This window comes from Nicotiana tomentosiformis, chromosome 7 (assembly GCF_000390325.3).
Source record: "Nicotiana tomentosiformis chromosome 7, ASM39032v3, whole genome shotgun sequence".
Classification (NCBI taxonomy): Eukaryota; Viridiplantae; Streptophyta; class Magnoliopsida; order Solanales; family Solanaceae; genus Nicotiana; species Nicotiana tomentosiformis.
The window spans coordinates 69,953,631-69,968,972 of NC_090818.1; the positions used below are offsets into that span (position 1 = coordinate 69,953,631).

The 15,342-nt window shown below is 36.9% G+C and overlaps 1 protein-coding gene across 3 annotated transcripts; it reads left to right on the forward strand.

The window, feature by feature from the left end:
• The first annotated feature begins 1,057 nt into the window (after positions 1-1,057).
• Positions 1,058-5,220, forward strand: LOC104090245 (importin subunit beta-1-like). Of its 3 annotated transcripts, none has more exons than XM_009595304.4 (3): positions 1,058-1,243; positions 2,203-4,635; positions 4,732-5,220. In XM_009595304.4, the coding sequence occupies exons 2-3, from the start codon at positions 2,216-2,218 to the stop codon at positions 4,934-4,936; spliced, it is 2,625 nt and encodes an 874-aa protein (XP_009593599.1). In that variant the 5' UTR covers positions 1,058-1,243; positions 2,203-2,215; the 3' UTR covers positions 4,937-5,220. The 3 variants fall into 3 exon arrangements, with proteins under 3 accessions (XP_009593599.1, XP_009593600.1, XP_009593601.1); XM_009595305.4 differs by having other exon boundaries at positions 1,058-1,218; XM_009595306.4 differs by lacking the exon at positions 1,058-1,243 and adding an exon at positions 1,690-2,014.
• The last annotated feature ends 10,122 nt before the right edge of the window (positions 5,221-15,342 follow it).

Here is a 15,342-nt window from a genome sequence, read left to right on the forward strand (position 1 = left end):
TCTAAACAAATAATAATTTCGTAAAATCTAATTTTCATATTTAAAGTTTTGAAACTTTTTAATTGCTGCCGGAGTTTGATTAGGTTTTATTATTTTGCATATATGCAAAATTTTCAAAAACAAGTCGTCAAATCAATGAGAAAAATCCCAATGAGCATCAGTAGATATAGTTTGATATTTCCCTTGTAATGTTATAAGCTGTCAATGGAGCCTTGAGTTGCTTATTGTCGTTCATCTTGGTTTTGTCATAGAAGATATAGCTCTAATCCAACTCCAAGGATATTCAGACAAGGCGACTAAATTGGCACATAAGATATTCTTTTGATAGGATTGAAGGAATTGGTTATGATCTTGCCCCAGGAAGAAAGATTATGTGATGGTACTTTTACACAGTGAAAAATAAGAAGTTTAGAGTTTAAATTCTTATTTTGTATATAATTGGTAAATATTACTCCCTCCGTTCCAATTTATGTGAACCTGTTTGACTGGGCACGGAATTTAAAAAAAAATAAAGATTTTTAAAATTTGTGGTTCTAAACAAATAAAAAAGGGCCCCAGAGTATTTGTATGGTTATAAAAGCTTCTCATTAAGGGTAGAATTGTAAGTTTAAGCTAAATTGTTTCTAAATTTAGAAAGGGTTCATTCTTTTTGGAACAGACCAAAAAAAAAATAGGTTCACATAAACTGGAACGGAGGGAGTATTATGTTAGGTAATTAAATGAGAACACATTTAATAGTGGTAATTAGATTTATTATTATGCATAGATAGGTAAAAATATCGAAAAAGTGAAGCCCAACTTCTTTTTTCCCCCTCAAGTGAAGCCCAACTCATGAGACGAAAGCCCAACTCATGAGACCCATCAGCTACACAACTGCCTAGCCCAATTAATTAACAAGAGCAATAAGGACCACACGTGTAAAATTTCAAAAATTGCTAGGGCAAAAGTTGGGCAATCACGGGCAGTCCGGGCAATACTCAGAATTTCTGACCGTTGGCTTTTTCAATTCTCACGTACAAATATATAAGCTCCTCTGTATCCCGCTTCTTCACACTATTCAAAAAATACACTCACCCCCTCTCCCTCCCCCAATCTACACTTAGAAATCAAATTCATTTACACACAGAGAGAAGAAAACTGTATCAATCAATTACTGTTTGATTGATTTTGTTCCCTAGTTCGTGCTTTCCCATTCGAAACCAAGAAACTGAAAACTGGGTGAATCTTTTGTTTCTAATTCTAGGTAATGTTTTTAGCTTTTACTGATAGAATTATATCTGGGTTTTGTTTATTATGTATAGATCTAGTCGATTTCAACACTTTTTGGTTATTTCTAGTGTTTTATTTTTTGCTTAATGTGCTACTGTTACAGATGCATTAATCTTTTTGTTTTAACTTGCTTTATTGGCTTTGAAGTTAATTAGTGTTGTTGGAATTATAAAATAGCTATATATAAGCTCTCTTCATGAATTGACGTTTACTTTGTACTTGAAATTTGGTTTTTGTTGACCAATTGACCAAGGAATCCTGTTCTGTCAAATAATATGCATGACTTAAATAACTTATCCCACCTTCTATATGGGATAAGTCATACTAAGATTTTGGTAAAAAATAAAAATAACACTGGTTTAGCTAATACCTCCAACCAAACACTTAATCCCAAAATTTATACCGGGATGACCCACCTAATCCCTTAAACCAAACCATCCATTATGATCAACACAACCTTCAAAACTCATGATAATGGGCCTGCCTCTACCTTTCTCCACTTAAATACCTGGTTTAGTTTTCATAACTGTGACCTAGTGCCATTGAATTAATTTTGTACCTCATTTTTTCAATTAGCCCAAATAGATCTGAATGGACATAGATGACTCATATAATGACAATACCTAGTTTTAGGATTGAGGCGTAGTTGATTGATTGGTTGTTTGTAAAAAAAAAAGAAGAAGAGGGCGCCTTTTAGTGGGAAGCATTCAAAAGTTGAAAACTTCGGTTTTCTTGGTTTTGTGAGGTTTGTTGATGGCATGTAAAATTTGAATGGGATTTTCAAATAGTTGCTCATGCCTCATTGTACCTCTATATCGCTACTGTGCCCCAAAGGAGAATCCTCTAGTACTATATAAAGTGCTATTTTATTACTAGAAATATTGTATATTTTAATAATTGCCACAGTGTCTAACTTTTTCTGTCTGGGTTCAGTTTTGTAGGAGAAATGGCTCTTGAGATCACTCAGTTTCTATTGGCTGCTCAATCAGCGGATGCCAAGATTCGGACTGAGGCAGAGGCTAACCTTAGTCAGTTCCGAGAGCAAAACCTACCGGGATTTCTTCTTTCACTGGCTGTTGAGCTCTCAACTGATGTAAAACCCACTGAATCCCGGAGGCTGGCAGGTATTGTGCTTAAGAACTCTTTGGATGCTAAAGAAACTGTCAGGAAACAACAGCTTGTTCAACAATGGCTGGTAATTGATTCATCTTATAAGTCCCAAATTAAAAGCTTGCTTCTGAGCTGCCTTGGATCGTCTGTACGCGAGGCAAGTCACACTGCTGCACAAGTGATTGCTAAAATAGCTTCCATCGAAGTTCCTCAGAAACAATGGCCAGAGCTTGTTGGTTCTTTGCTTGTTAACATGACTCAACATGGAAGGCCTGCATCCCTTAAACAGGCCACATTAGAAACACTTGGTTATGTGTGTGAGGAGATATCTCACCACGATCTTGTCCAAGATGAAGTAAACTCTGTCCTCACTGCTGTTGTGCAAGGTATGAATGTTGAGGAGGAAAGCCCTGAAGTCAGACTTGCTGCAGCGAGAGCTTTGTATAATGCTCTTGATTTTGCTCAGACGAACTTTGATAATGAGATGGAGAGAAATTATATTATGAAGGTCATCTGTGAGGCAGCCACAGCAAAGGAGACACAGATAAGACAAGCAGCTTTTGAATGTCTTGTTTCTATTGCATCAACATATTACGGGTTGCTTGAACCTTACATGCAGACTCTGTTCGAGTTGACAGCTAAAGCAGTAAAAGAAGATGAGGAAGCTGTAGCCCTTCAAGCAATTGAATTTTGGAGTTCTATCAGTGATGAAGAGATAGAGCTTCAAGATTATGAGGTCCCTGATAGTGGGGATTCCAATGTGCAACATTCCCATTTCATTGAGAAGGCTCTCGAAGTATTAGTTCCAATGCTGTTGGAAACATTATTGAAACAGGATGAGGAACAGGACCAGGACGATGAAATCTGGAATCTGGCTATGGCTGGTGGAACATGTCTTGGTCTTGTTGCCAGAACTGTTGGAGATTCTGTTGTTCCCCTTGTAATGCCTTTTGTGGAGGCTAACATCATGAAATCTGATTGGCGCTCCCGCGAGGCTGCCATATATGCATTTGGCTCAATACTTGAAGGCCCGAGCATTGAGAAGTTATCTCCCATGGTCCATGCTGGATTAAAGCATCTGCTTGATGCGATGAAGGATAACAATGATCACATAAGAGATACCACAGCATGGACTCTTAGCCGTATCTTTGAGTTGCTGCACACTCCAGCTTCTGGATTTTCAGTGGTTTCACCAGCCAACCTTCAACAGATTGTGGAAGTGCTGTTAGAGAGTTTAAAAGATGCCCCTCATGTTGCTGAGAAAGTTTGTGGGGCTATCTATTTTCTCTCTCAAGGATATGAGGATGCTGGGCCGAGCTCGTCTCTGCTCACACCATTTGTAACTCAGATTATTGGTTCTCTTATTTCAACGGCTGATCGAACAGACAACAGTGGTTCTAAGCTCAGAACCACGGCATATGAAACCTTGAATGAAGTTGTTAGGTGCTCTAATCTTATTGAAACATCTCAGATCATTAAACATCTTTGCCCTGTTATCATGACCAAGTTGGCACAAACTGTTGAGCTTCAGATTTTATCCACTGATGATAGAGAAAAACAGGGAGATCTACAGGCTTCCCTATGTGGTGTTCTCCAGGTTATTATTCAGAAGCTAAGTAATTCTGATGAAACCAAGTCTATAATAGTCCAAGTTGGCGACCAGATCATGATGTTGTTCTTAAAGGTTTTTGCCTGTCGTAGCTCAACTGTCCATGAAGAGGCGATGCTTGCTATTGGCGCTCTGGCCTATGCAACTGGATCAGACTTCTTGAAGTATATGCCAGAGTTTTACAAGTATCTGGAGATGGGGCTGCAGAATTTCGAAGAGTACCAGGTCTGTTCCATCTCAGTGGGGGTGGTTGGTGATATTTGCCGTGCATTAGACGACAAGATCTTGCCCTACTGTGATGGGATCATGACACATCTTCTCAAGGATCTGTCTAGTGGTGAACTTAATAAATCTGTAAAGCCCCCCATATTCTCTTGCCTTGGGGATATTGCGCTTGCCATAGGTGAACATTTTGAGAAGTACCTTCAATACGCATTGCCTATGATGCAAACTGCTTCTGAAGTATGTGCACAATTAGACAATAGTGATGATGAAATGGTAGAGTATGGCAATCAGCTCAGGCGCAGTATCTTTGAAGCATACTCTGGAATTCTTCAGGGATTTAAGAATTCCAAGGCCAATTTGATGTTACCCTACGCTCCTCATCTCTTGCAGTTCATTGAACTGGTTGCGAAAGACAGACCAAGGTATTGTTAAGTGGATTTTCATGGACATTTTCTTTCTCTTACAATATTTGCACCTTATGAGTTCTGACATGTGTATTCTGGTTGGTTCTTTTGCAGAGACGAGAGCGTAACAAAAGCAGCAGTAGCTGTGTTGGGAGATCTAGCTGATGCACTTGGTTCCAATGCAAAGACCATATTCAAAGATCCTGCATTTTGCACACAGCTGTTGGGCGAGTGTCTTCAATCTGATGATGAACAGCTGAAAGAAACAGCAACATGGACACAAGGAATGATTGGGCGTGCCTTCTCTGTTTGTGGGTGAGAGCTGCTCTTTACATAGGGAATCTTTTGTTTTCCCCGTTGTATTGCCGAGGCTGAAGTTGTCAGGTTACCCATTTTTTTTTTTTTTTTGGAATCAGCTAAGCTTGCATCTCTTGTGTTGGCTATTAAAGTTGAGGTTCTTCCTTTTTAATTTTTGGGTAAGCAGAAGGGGTGGGGTAATTTTTACAGCTTCAAGCTTTGAGGCCACCTTGTCTTGGTAGCCTGCTGTTATGTTATGACTTTGTCTAGTCCTTTAATATAATTTTACAAGTCAGCTTCCAGTAACTCATCATTCTGTCTTGGTAACCTTTCTCTCGTTACTATCATTCGCTGAAGATCATGGTTAGTTTTCGTTCTTTCCCACAATTTATGAATTATTTATTTATTTCTAAGTTCTAGTATTAGTTTAAATAGTGGAGTTCATATAATCCACTTAAATTTTTAAGATAATAGGCAAGTCATGAAACACCTGTATGTCTTGCTGGTGGCAGTGCCTTTTTCTTCAACAATAGAAAATATGTTCTGGTATAGTCTTTGCAAATTGTATAACCCTTTGGACATGGTTTTCTTTGCATCACAAAATAGATGAGATAAATGATGATTGCACATTAAGGTGTCTAAATTGACTCAAAATATAAATTATACTACATAACCTTTATGTGACCTGTGAATAAATTCTTGGATCTTTGGTTCCGGCGTTATAACTTTCTTGTCAAATCTTGTCTTTTCCAGTTGTACCCATTTTTGTCACTAGCATGTGTAACCCTTCCTGATTGAGCTAAACCTGTTAACCTTACCCATTACTTTGTTAAAGTCAATTTAGAGTACATGGATTTATCTTGACGAATCTAACCAAATTAAGAACTGTATATGATGCCAATGAATGATTGTTCTTTGAGAATGTGGTGTCAATATGATTTTGTTATGACAATTAGTAGGCCTGCAATTTGCTTACTTTCGAAGAGTTTTTGATCAATTTTGTCCCTTGTCTTTGAGGGTAGGTCTATTTTGGTCTCTCAAATATAACTCTGAGCATATTTAGTCCCAAGTATGCTAAAGCGGAACACCTTTAGTCTCACTGACACAATATGTTCAAAAACTAACGGTGTTACCCAACTCTGATTCATGAAGCAAATCTTCTGCTCTGAAGCAAAATGTTTCCTCTCCTTTTATTGGATAACGCAAATTATCATTTTAATTCTTCAGTTTTAGATAATGTCTTCTAAAATTTTGACCTTGAAAATATCCCCTTTTGTGCCAGTTTTCAATGAGAAAATGACACTGTATAGCCGCTGTAAAAAAATAGCCGAAAAAATGTATATACATTTAATATTTTCGGTTGATTTTTCCAAAAAGAAAAGTTAAAATTTGAAAAAAATAGAGCTGCCAGGATCACTTCTAGGCATATTATTGAAGCAAACGAATAACCAGGTTGTATTATCACTTTTAACTCGTGCTAGAAACTATTTACATCTGGTAGCAGAAAAAGATATATATATATATATATATATATATATATATATATATATATATATATATATATACATTTTGTATGTTAATATACAAAAATTATACAAATTTTATATACTTTTTTGGCAATTATTTTTACAGTGGTTATACAGTGTCATTTTTTCATTGAAAACTAGCACAAAAGGGGATATTTTCAAGGTCAAAATTTTAGAAGATATTATCTAAAAATGAGGAATTGAAGTGATAATTTGCGTTATCCAATAAAAGGAGAGGAAACGTTTTGCTTCATAGCAGAAGATTTGCTTTATGAATCAGAGTTGGGTAACACCGTTAGTTTTTGAACACATTGTGTGAGTGGTACTAAATGTGCTCCACTTTAGCATACTTAAGGGACTAAATATGCTCATGACTATATTTGAGGGATCAAAATAGACCTACCCTCAAAGATAAGGGACAATATTGACCAAAAACTCTACTTTAGAGCAACAAACTTAACTTTGACAAGACACCTGATTTATGCTCTTTTAGAGCCTGTTTGGAAAGCCACCTAGGAATTGGATTCATGTTTGTTTGACCTAGAAATTACTTGGTCCGCATGAAATTGGGATTAATTGGAGGCGTGTAATTACTCTCCAATTCTCAAGGCGAAGTGGGAATTGATGGTAATTACGAGGTTGCATTTTGGTTTCTTTTCTTTTTTGTTTTTTTTTTTAAATTTATTTTCTTTATAACTTTTTATTTCTATTTCTTAAAATTTTTAAATTTTATTTTTACCTTTTAATTTCTTTTGAAATTTTAAAATATAATTTTCTTTGTACATTATTTATCGTTTATTTCTCTACTTTTGCTTTTTGTAATTCCATGTAAATTCTTATATTTTATTATTCTTTTTTTTGAAATTACACCTCCTAATATTAGAAATAATGAGTCACTAATAAACTTGGCATATAATGAGAGATGCAATTAAAGTGAAATTTCGTTGTTGAATGTGATTATAAACTTATTATGTTTCAAAATCTTAAGTTGTAGTGGAACTTACATTATTATGTTGAAATTTAACATATATTAAACTATTTTTTATTTATTTTGAATTGTGTTATATTCATGGTCCCAATTTACTTGTTTTAGTTGTATTGGCTCATATTGCATGTAGTTCATTTTTTAGTTAGAATTGATAGATTAATTTTGCCAAACATTTGAATAATGTTATGACATTATATTTATATATTAATTTATTTTATCAAACATGAATTCCATGATGTTCTTACAAAACGCATGTTTTTAGTTTTTATAAGTATCTAAACTAAATATTATTAATTTGAAATATATATAAAAATTATTTTTACAATATTAATTATAAATATATGATTACTAATTAATCTATATTCATAAAAAATATACATCTTAAATATCAAATATAATATCATTTATACTTATAATTGTTTTTATAGGCATATATTTATTATCTATTTACTTTTAAGTTTTGGTAATTACTGTCACAACTCCTTTTTCCCGCGGGGGATAGGGGAGTTTTTCCAATTTAAGTGACATAAATCGAAATGAGATTATTTATTAAATTCAGAGTCACCACTTGGAATAAGTTATGGTGTCCTAAGTCACCGGTTTATTTTAAATCCCAAATTGAGGAAATTTGACTCTATTTATGGTCTGCGAACACAGAAGACCGGGTAAAGAATTCTGTTAACCCGGGAGAAGGTGTGAGGCACTCCCGAGTTCCGCGGTTTTAGCACGGTCGCTCAACTATTAATAATTTGGCCTAATTATCTGATTTATTACATATTTAAAACTTATGGTACATTGTTTATCTTCTAACCGCTTTTAATTGTTTATGGAATTATTTTTGGAACAAGTCACGATGTCGTACACTTGTCATTTTGGCATACGTTGCAAACCGCGCCACATGAAATGTACCCGCGATTTACGACATGCTTGTTTTTATTATTGTTTGAAGTTGTGGTCGAGTCACGTGAAACGCACACTCGAATTAGGGTTACGTATCCTAACTATGCCACGGGAACCGTACCCATAGTCACGATGATTTATTATTAATCGCGCCTAAAGCAAAACTACGCATATTCATGGTTTGATTATCCTAAAGTTCGAGATTGCATGTGAGGTACAAACGTTATGGAGATATACTGTAGGAGCCAGATCATTCTTTCCTGAGGGTTTTAGACTATTCAAGATGACATTTAATTTCCAGAAGCAAACATTATATGGAATTATAAACTAACATGTTATCAACTCAATTTAATTTATGAGATAATCGACAGCCAACCAAGAGAATGATCGAACTTGATTCAAATTTACAGCACAAGTACATTCTGAATTTGCAACACTAGTATAATAACACCTCGGCTACACCAGCTACACGATCAGGCCCTATTACTAGGCTCCATACCCAAGGCCCAACGGCCTAAGGTCCAGACTCGTTCAAAGGACTCCCAACTGGCCCAAGTTACAAGTCTGGCCCATTTATGAAGTCCCTGTTAAGACGAAATCTGGAGAAGAACATCATTCACCCAAATTTTGAAACCATGTGTAAAGCTAAATTAGAGGTTAAATTTACAAAGATAGCCTACTCCATAGCTACTGATTACAATAGCTGAATTCATGAATTATTACAAACCTTTTCAAAACAAATCTTGTACAAATCATTCATCAGCAGACAACCCTCAAACTTAACGTTACAGAAGACTTAACTATTGCTATCAAGGGCACTTTGCTTATGAAGCCCTTTATTACACAACATAATGCCTAACGTGACCCTAAGCTTCCTACCTGAGGACTTCTGCTTCCAATTACTCTCCCAAACTTACGAAGATATAGCCATTGGGCTATTCTTCATAAACTGTTTGGCGAATCAAATGGCCCACATGTTCAGGTTTGACTAAGGTACTGCTGGCAGTCTCATCCAAACAAAGTCATTTTTTCTTGAGAATGTATATTAACAGCAATAGGAAGAAAAGAAAAAGCAATACAAATGGTCAATCCAAGCAAAACAACTTAAACAACATTTAGAACTAACAAGCCAGACATACAAGGCTGAAACACGCAACATGTCACTATGAACGAACTAAATTTGCCCTTAAAAAAAATATCAGCAATAAGAAACTATTTAAATACATTAGGATTTAAGTCAATACATCGAAAACACAGTGATAAGTCAACAAAGAGAAAATTAGCAATCCCTTTTGAAGCATAACCAATGTATAGAATTGTGATAAATACCTAACAACAGATAGACCAGCTGAAGAGCCAAATAAAGGCCAAGAGAGAAATAAACAACCATCAGAACTGAGTAGCAACCAAGAAAACCAAGCAACAATCCTAGCCTTAAAGCTGAGCCTCAAACACAGCTAGTCAACAACAACAGCAAACCAGAGAAAAACAGCCTTAAATCTGGGAATTTCCAGTATTCTCTAGAAGAAATCCATCAGAAAATGAGAAGAAGATTCAATTTCAAAGAATTCTCCCTAAAATCTGTCTATTCCCGATTGTATTTGAGAGGAATAAAACTCAGTCTAAAAACAAATCCCCCTTCGTCTCTATGTGAAGGGTGTAAATATAGGCTATCTAAAATCAGAGAAGGTCTGTTTAGGTCTGTTGGGGGGGAAGGAATATGTCAGCGTGAATTCAGGGAAGAATAAACGAGGGGAGGGAATCTTTTTTCAACTGAAAAATGCCAATTGTCCCTTCTAGAAACATACTATCTGCTTAGGCTTGGGCCAAATGTTATGACCTAAATGGCCCAAGACCAAGCCCAGATCCGACATCAAAGAAAACAGCCCACAAAAGAAATGAAACAACAAATGCCATATTTCAAATAAAATCAGAGATTTGACTAAGTACTTAACTTTTAATTAATCTAAATCAGTTTATTAGTTGAATAAATTGAACATGCAATTAACGACGAAGCTTAATCAATCAACTGGAAAAAAGAAAAAGAAGGAAAAACGACAAAACAAAAACAAACAAGAAAAACACAGAGCCGGAACAAATGAGGAAAAAGAATACTAATTTAAACGCTAAAGAAATGAGTAAACGAAACAACCCGACGGGCAACGGGAACGATGAACTCTAGCCGCGAATCGATGAAAGGACCGGACTCCGGTAACTTCGAAACGGGTCGAGACTAGCCTAGAATAAATGCTCTCAAAAAGATTACTCGATGCATGTGAGTCTCACTAAAATAAACAGAAACACCAAAGTAATTTAGAAATAAACCAGACTAGGGTTTTTCTGAAATTTTAGATCTAAGATTCGCTAATTTTGGTGGGTTTTTTTTGATGAAATTGATGGGGGATTAGGGATTAGGAGGGTATGAGGGTTATAGGGTGCGAGTTTGAGAGGATTTGGAGTGGTGCCGCCGGCGTGGGATTCTGGGCAGCTAGGGTTTGGAGTGAGTTTGAGAGAGAGAGACGAGGGGTTTGGGGGGCGGCTAGGGTTTGTGTGAGCGAAAGAAAAGAGAGGGAAATGGGAGGGGTCTCCAGGGTTTTGGGGGGGGGGGGAGTCGACAGATATAAGGGTTGGGGGAGGAGTTACGGGCCGTCCGATCAGAGGAGATCAACGGCTGAGATCGCTGTTAACGAAACGACGTCGTTTCGGTTAAGTGACGAGGCTAGGCCGGGCGAGGGGGTTTGTAGGTGTTGGGTTGGGCGGATTTCGGGTAATTGTTTGGGCCAAAATTGTTTTGGCCTAAATTTGAGACCAAAACGGGTTTTCTTTCTTTTCTTTTCTTTTTTTCTTGATTTTAAATCCTAATAAAATTAATTAAAACCTAAATTAAGTCTTAAATCAATCTAATTTGTAGAAATAAACCTAGTTATCTATTTTACCATAATTAATTAAATTAGACTAATGAAGGAAGAATTACTAATTTGCAATTTAAAGCTAAAAATGTAAAAATGACTCATATATATATATATATAATTTAAAGCTAAAAATATAAAAATGGCTCATATGTATATATATTTTTTGATTTTCGTTTAATAATGCAATTAACTCATGCAATTAAATCCTAAATGCAACTAGACCTAAAATGTTATGCACGAAATACTTTAGACATTTTGGTATTTTTTTCTTATGATTTTAGCATGTTAAATATGCAACTAAATGCAAGCAACTTTTAACCAAAATTCCTATAAATTCTACAAAACTAAAAACAATTAAGAAAAAAATCTATATGTGAATTTCTATAGGAATATTTTAGTCGGGCAAAAATTACGTGCTCACAGCTGCCCCTCTTTGCTTGGAAACACGAAGAGTTTTCGGGCAAAGATACCTTGAGCAAATACGAGCGATTTTTGACCGTTTGTATACTCCATGGAAACATTTTGAAAACGTTTGACCGAACCTTGCTTCTGAGGTTGCCTACATATCCTCGGCTATGGAGGAATCAGGTCAGTGTAGTTCTGGAAGTTTTGGTAGCTGGACCTACCGAGAAGCTGTGATTTCACTATTGCTGCTGCTGCTGCTCTTTCTTGCTGAGCTCCCTATCACACCAAAGTCAAAATGAAAAAGAAACTAACTAAGCCTATCAGCTACGAGTTACAAGATTCCTATCTATGAGTCTTCTGAAGCTTGATCTTGAGTCTTGAATGGTTCTTCATGTGGACTTTTGACTTGAACCTTGATGCTTGCTAACTGCAGGTGCTAGTTCTTTCTTCTTCAGCTTTTCGGATCAAGATGGGACATGCAAAGCTTGCGACTTCAATCATGTCTTGAGCAGCCCATATCTTTTCATCTACTTCTGCATTTTGGATTCACTTTTTTTTTTCTTTTTATTCTGGATTGAGACTTCTTCCTTTGGTCATCTCGGATTGTCAGCTCGCATTCTTGAGGCGAGCTTCTGCTACTTCTAACTTGAATTGAATCCTCAAATGGCTTCCCTTGTTCTCCAGGTGGGCGCCTGATGACTTAAAACTCGAAATAAATTCCCTCATTCTCCAGGTGGGCGCCTGACGACTTACACTTAAAATGAATTCCCTCATTCTCTAGGTGGGCGCCTGATGACTTAAAACTGAAATGAATTCCCTCGTTCTCCAGGTGGGCGCCCGATGACTGACTTGAACTTAAAATGAATTCCCTCGTTCTCCAGGTGGGCGCCTGACGACTTACACTTGAAATGACTTCCCTCATTCTCCAGGTGGGCGCCTGATTACTTAAAACTGAAATGAATTCCCTCGTTCTCCAGGTGAGCCCCTGATGACTTAAAAACTTGAAATAAATTCCCTCGTTTTCCAGGTGGGCGCCTGCTGACTTAAAACTTGAAATTAATTCCCTCGTTCTCCAGGTGGGCGCCTTGTGACTTAAAAACTTGAAATAAATTCCCTTGTTTTTTAGATGGGCGCCTGCTGACTTAAAACTGAAATGAATTCCCTCGTTCTCCAGGTGGGCGCCTGCTAACTTAAAACTTTAAATAAATTCCCTCGTTCTCCAGGTGGGTGCCTGATGTTGACTTAAAACTTGAAATGAATTCCCTCATTTTCCAGGTGGGCGCCTGATTACTTAAAATTGAAATGAATTCCCTCGTTCTCCAGGTGGGCGCCTAATGACTTACTTGAACTTAAAATAAATTCTCTCATTCTCCAGGTGGGTGCCTGCTGACTTAAAACTTTAAATAAATTCCCTCGTTCTCCAGGTGGGCGCCTGATGTTGACTTAAAACTTGAAATGAATTCCCTCGTTTTCCAGGTGGGCGCCTTGTGACTTAAAAACTTGAAATAAATTCCCTCGTTTTCCAGGTGGGCGCCTGCTGACTTAAAACTGAAATGAATTCCCTCATTCTCCAGGTGGGCGCCTGCTAACTTAAAACTTTAAATAAATTCCCTCGTTCTCCAGGTGGGTGCCTGATGTTGACTTAAAACTTGAAATGAATTCCCTCGTTTTCCAGGTGGGCGCCTGCAATATGACAACATAGACAAAACAGAGAAAATTTTCTGCCCCAATTTGTACCAGGAACATTCATTGATTGTTAGTTGCATCCCATTATCCAGGAGGGTCCTGAAAACTTAAAACTAGATCCCATTATCCAGGAGGGTCCTGAAACTTAAGACTGAACTTATCTGGAACATATTTTCCTCATGGGGAATTCCTAGCACAGCAAACAAGATTTCTTTCCCCTGCTTAAAACAAAAAAAAGTTTGTCAGTTTGAAACTGTGGCGGTTAGTTTGTGGCATCCTTGCTGAAGGTGTCTGCTTCTGCCACTATCCTGCTTCATTCTGATTAGCTGCTTCGGGCTACGAAGAATTGTTTGATCTTTCAATCGGACCTCGAACACAAAACCTCTGAATGACTTGAATCCCTTACACTCAACTCGTCGTATAACACTTTCATTCTGACAACTGTGGAACCTTTGCATTTCCTACAAATTCACGAATCACTTGACCAACTGAACTTCAGTTACCATCGCACTGCTCATTCTAAACCATGTCACTTGGAATGTGCCTGGCCAAATCGCTTGGTGCAAATAAAAAGCTGGTAATGAGCTTTGAAGTCCTTTCTTGCTTGCTTAACAAAAGACTAATTTGACAGAGACTTAGAAAAATAGACCCAAAAGAAACGAAGCGAAGTGACTTCGAGAATTAGGAATAATAAAAATAAACTGAGATGACTATTTGAAGAAAAATTGAAAAGAGACTTATCTGAATGAATCAGCTGGCTCTAATGATCATGACATGCATTTCAGATTGATCAGCCTAATCCATTCAACTAATCACATTTCTGTTCATGTCATGTCTTCATACTTCAAAATCCAGGCTTTTAACGATCCAACTTTTCCGTAAAGTCACCAACCTCTTTTGACTTGTAGTGCCCCGAAGGGTTTTCACCAACAAGCCTCTCTCATTTGTCCATCTCTCAACTCACCGCCACCTTACGGTGCCTGTGAGGGTTTTCACCAATAAGACTCTCTCATTTTAAATTTTTCCTCAGCTCACCATCGCCTTATGGTGCCCATGAGGGTTTTCACTAATAAGACTCTCTCATTTTAAATTTTTCCTCAGCTCACCATCGCCTTATGGTGCCCATGAGGGTTTTCACTAATAAGACTCTCTCATTTTAAATTTTTCCTCAGCTCACCATCGCCTTATGGTGCCCGTGAGGGTTTTCACCAATAAGACTCTCTCATTTTAAATTTTTCCTCAGCTCACCATCGCCTTATGGTGCCCGTGAGGGTTTTCACCAATAAGACTCTCTCATTTATTCACTTTTCCTCGTGCCTGTGAACAAAGGTGCTACCCATGATGCAAATAATACCTCCATCTCACTTGACTTGGCATCTTCAAAGTTGATCAGAAGGTCTTTCTTTGGAATGTAGTGTAGGTTTTGGATAGGGTTAGAAAGAAAGGGTGGCATGCAGACTCAAAATAATTTAAGATGAAGGGTTTCAAAATTACAACTTTTGGAATCAGATCTTTTTACAAAACTAAAACTTCTGCCCCAGTTTCTTTGAATCTGGGGAATTTTTGGATTTTTATTTTGATGGGACCGAACCGTGTAAGGGCTGCCTACGTATCCTTAAAAGGAATCAGGTCAAACGTAGTTCAAACTAGTAAAAGTTATTTTTTTTTTTTGCTTCTATTTTTCTTTTTCTCCTATCTTTTCTCTTTTCCTTCTCTTTTTCTTCTGCTTCTATCTTTTCCTTCTTTTTTTTTTCTTTTCTTTGATATTTCTAATTCTGCTTCTAACTCCAAAAGAGGGATATGAAAGAAAATAAATAAGGCTCAAAAAAGGGGTAACAAATGATAAAAGTGTTTGGGATAGTAGAGTAAAAATGCCTTCATCATTCCAACTTTGAACATGCCCAGTACAAAATGCGATTGAAGATAAGCAAAGAAATCATACATAATATCTCTTGACTGCATCGAAATTGATGGCCATATCCACACATTTACCTTCTATGTCTGTTAAATA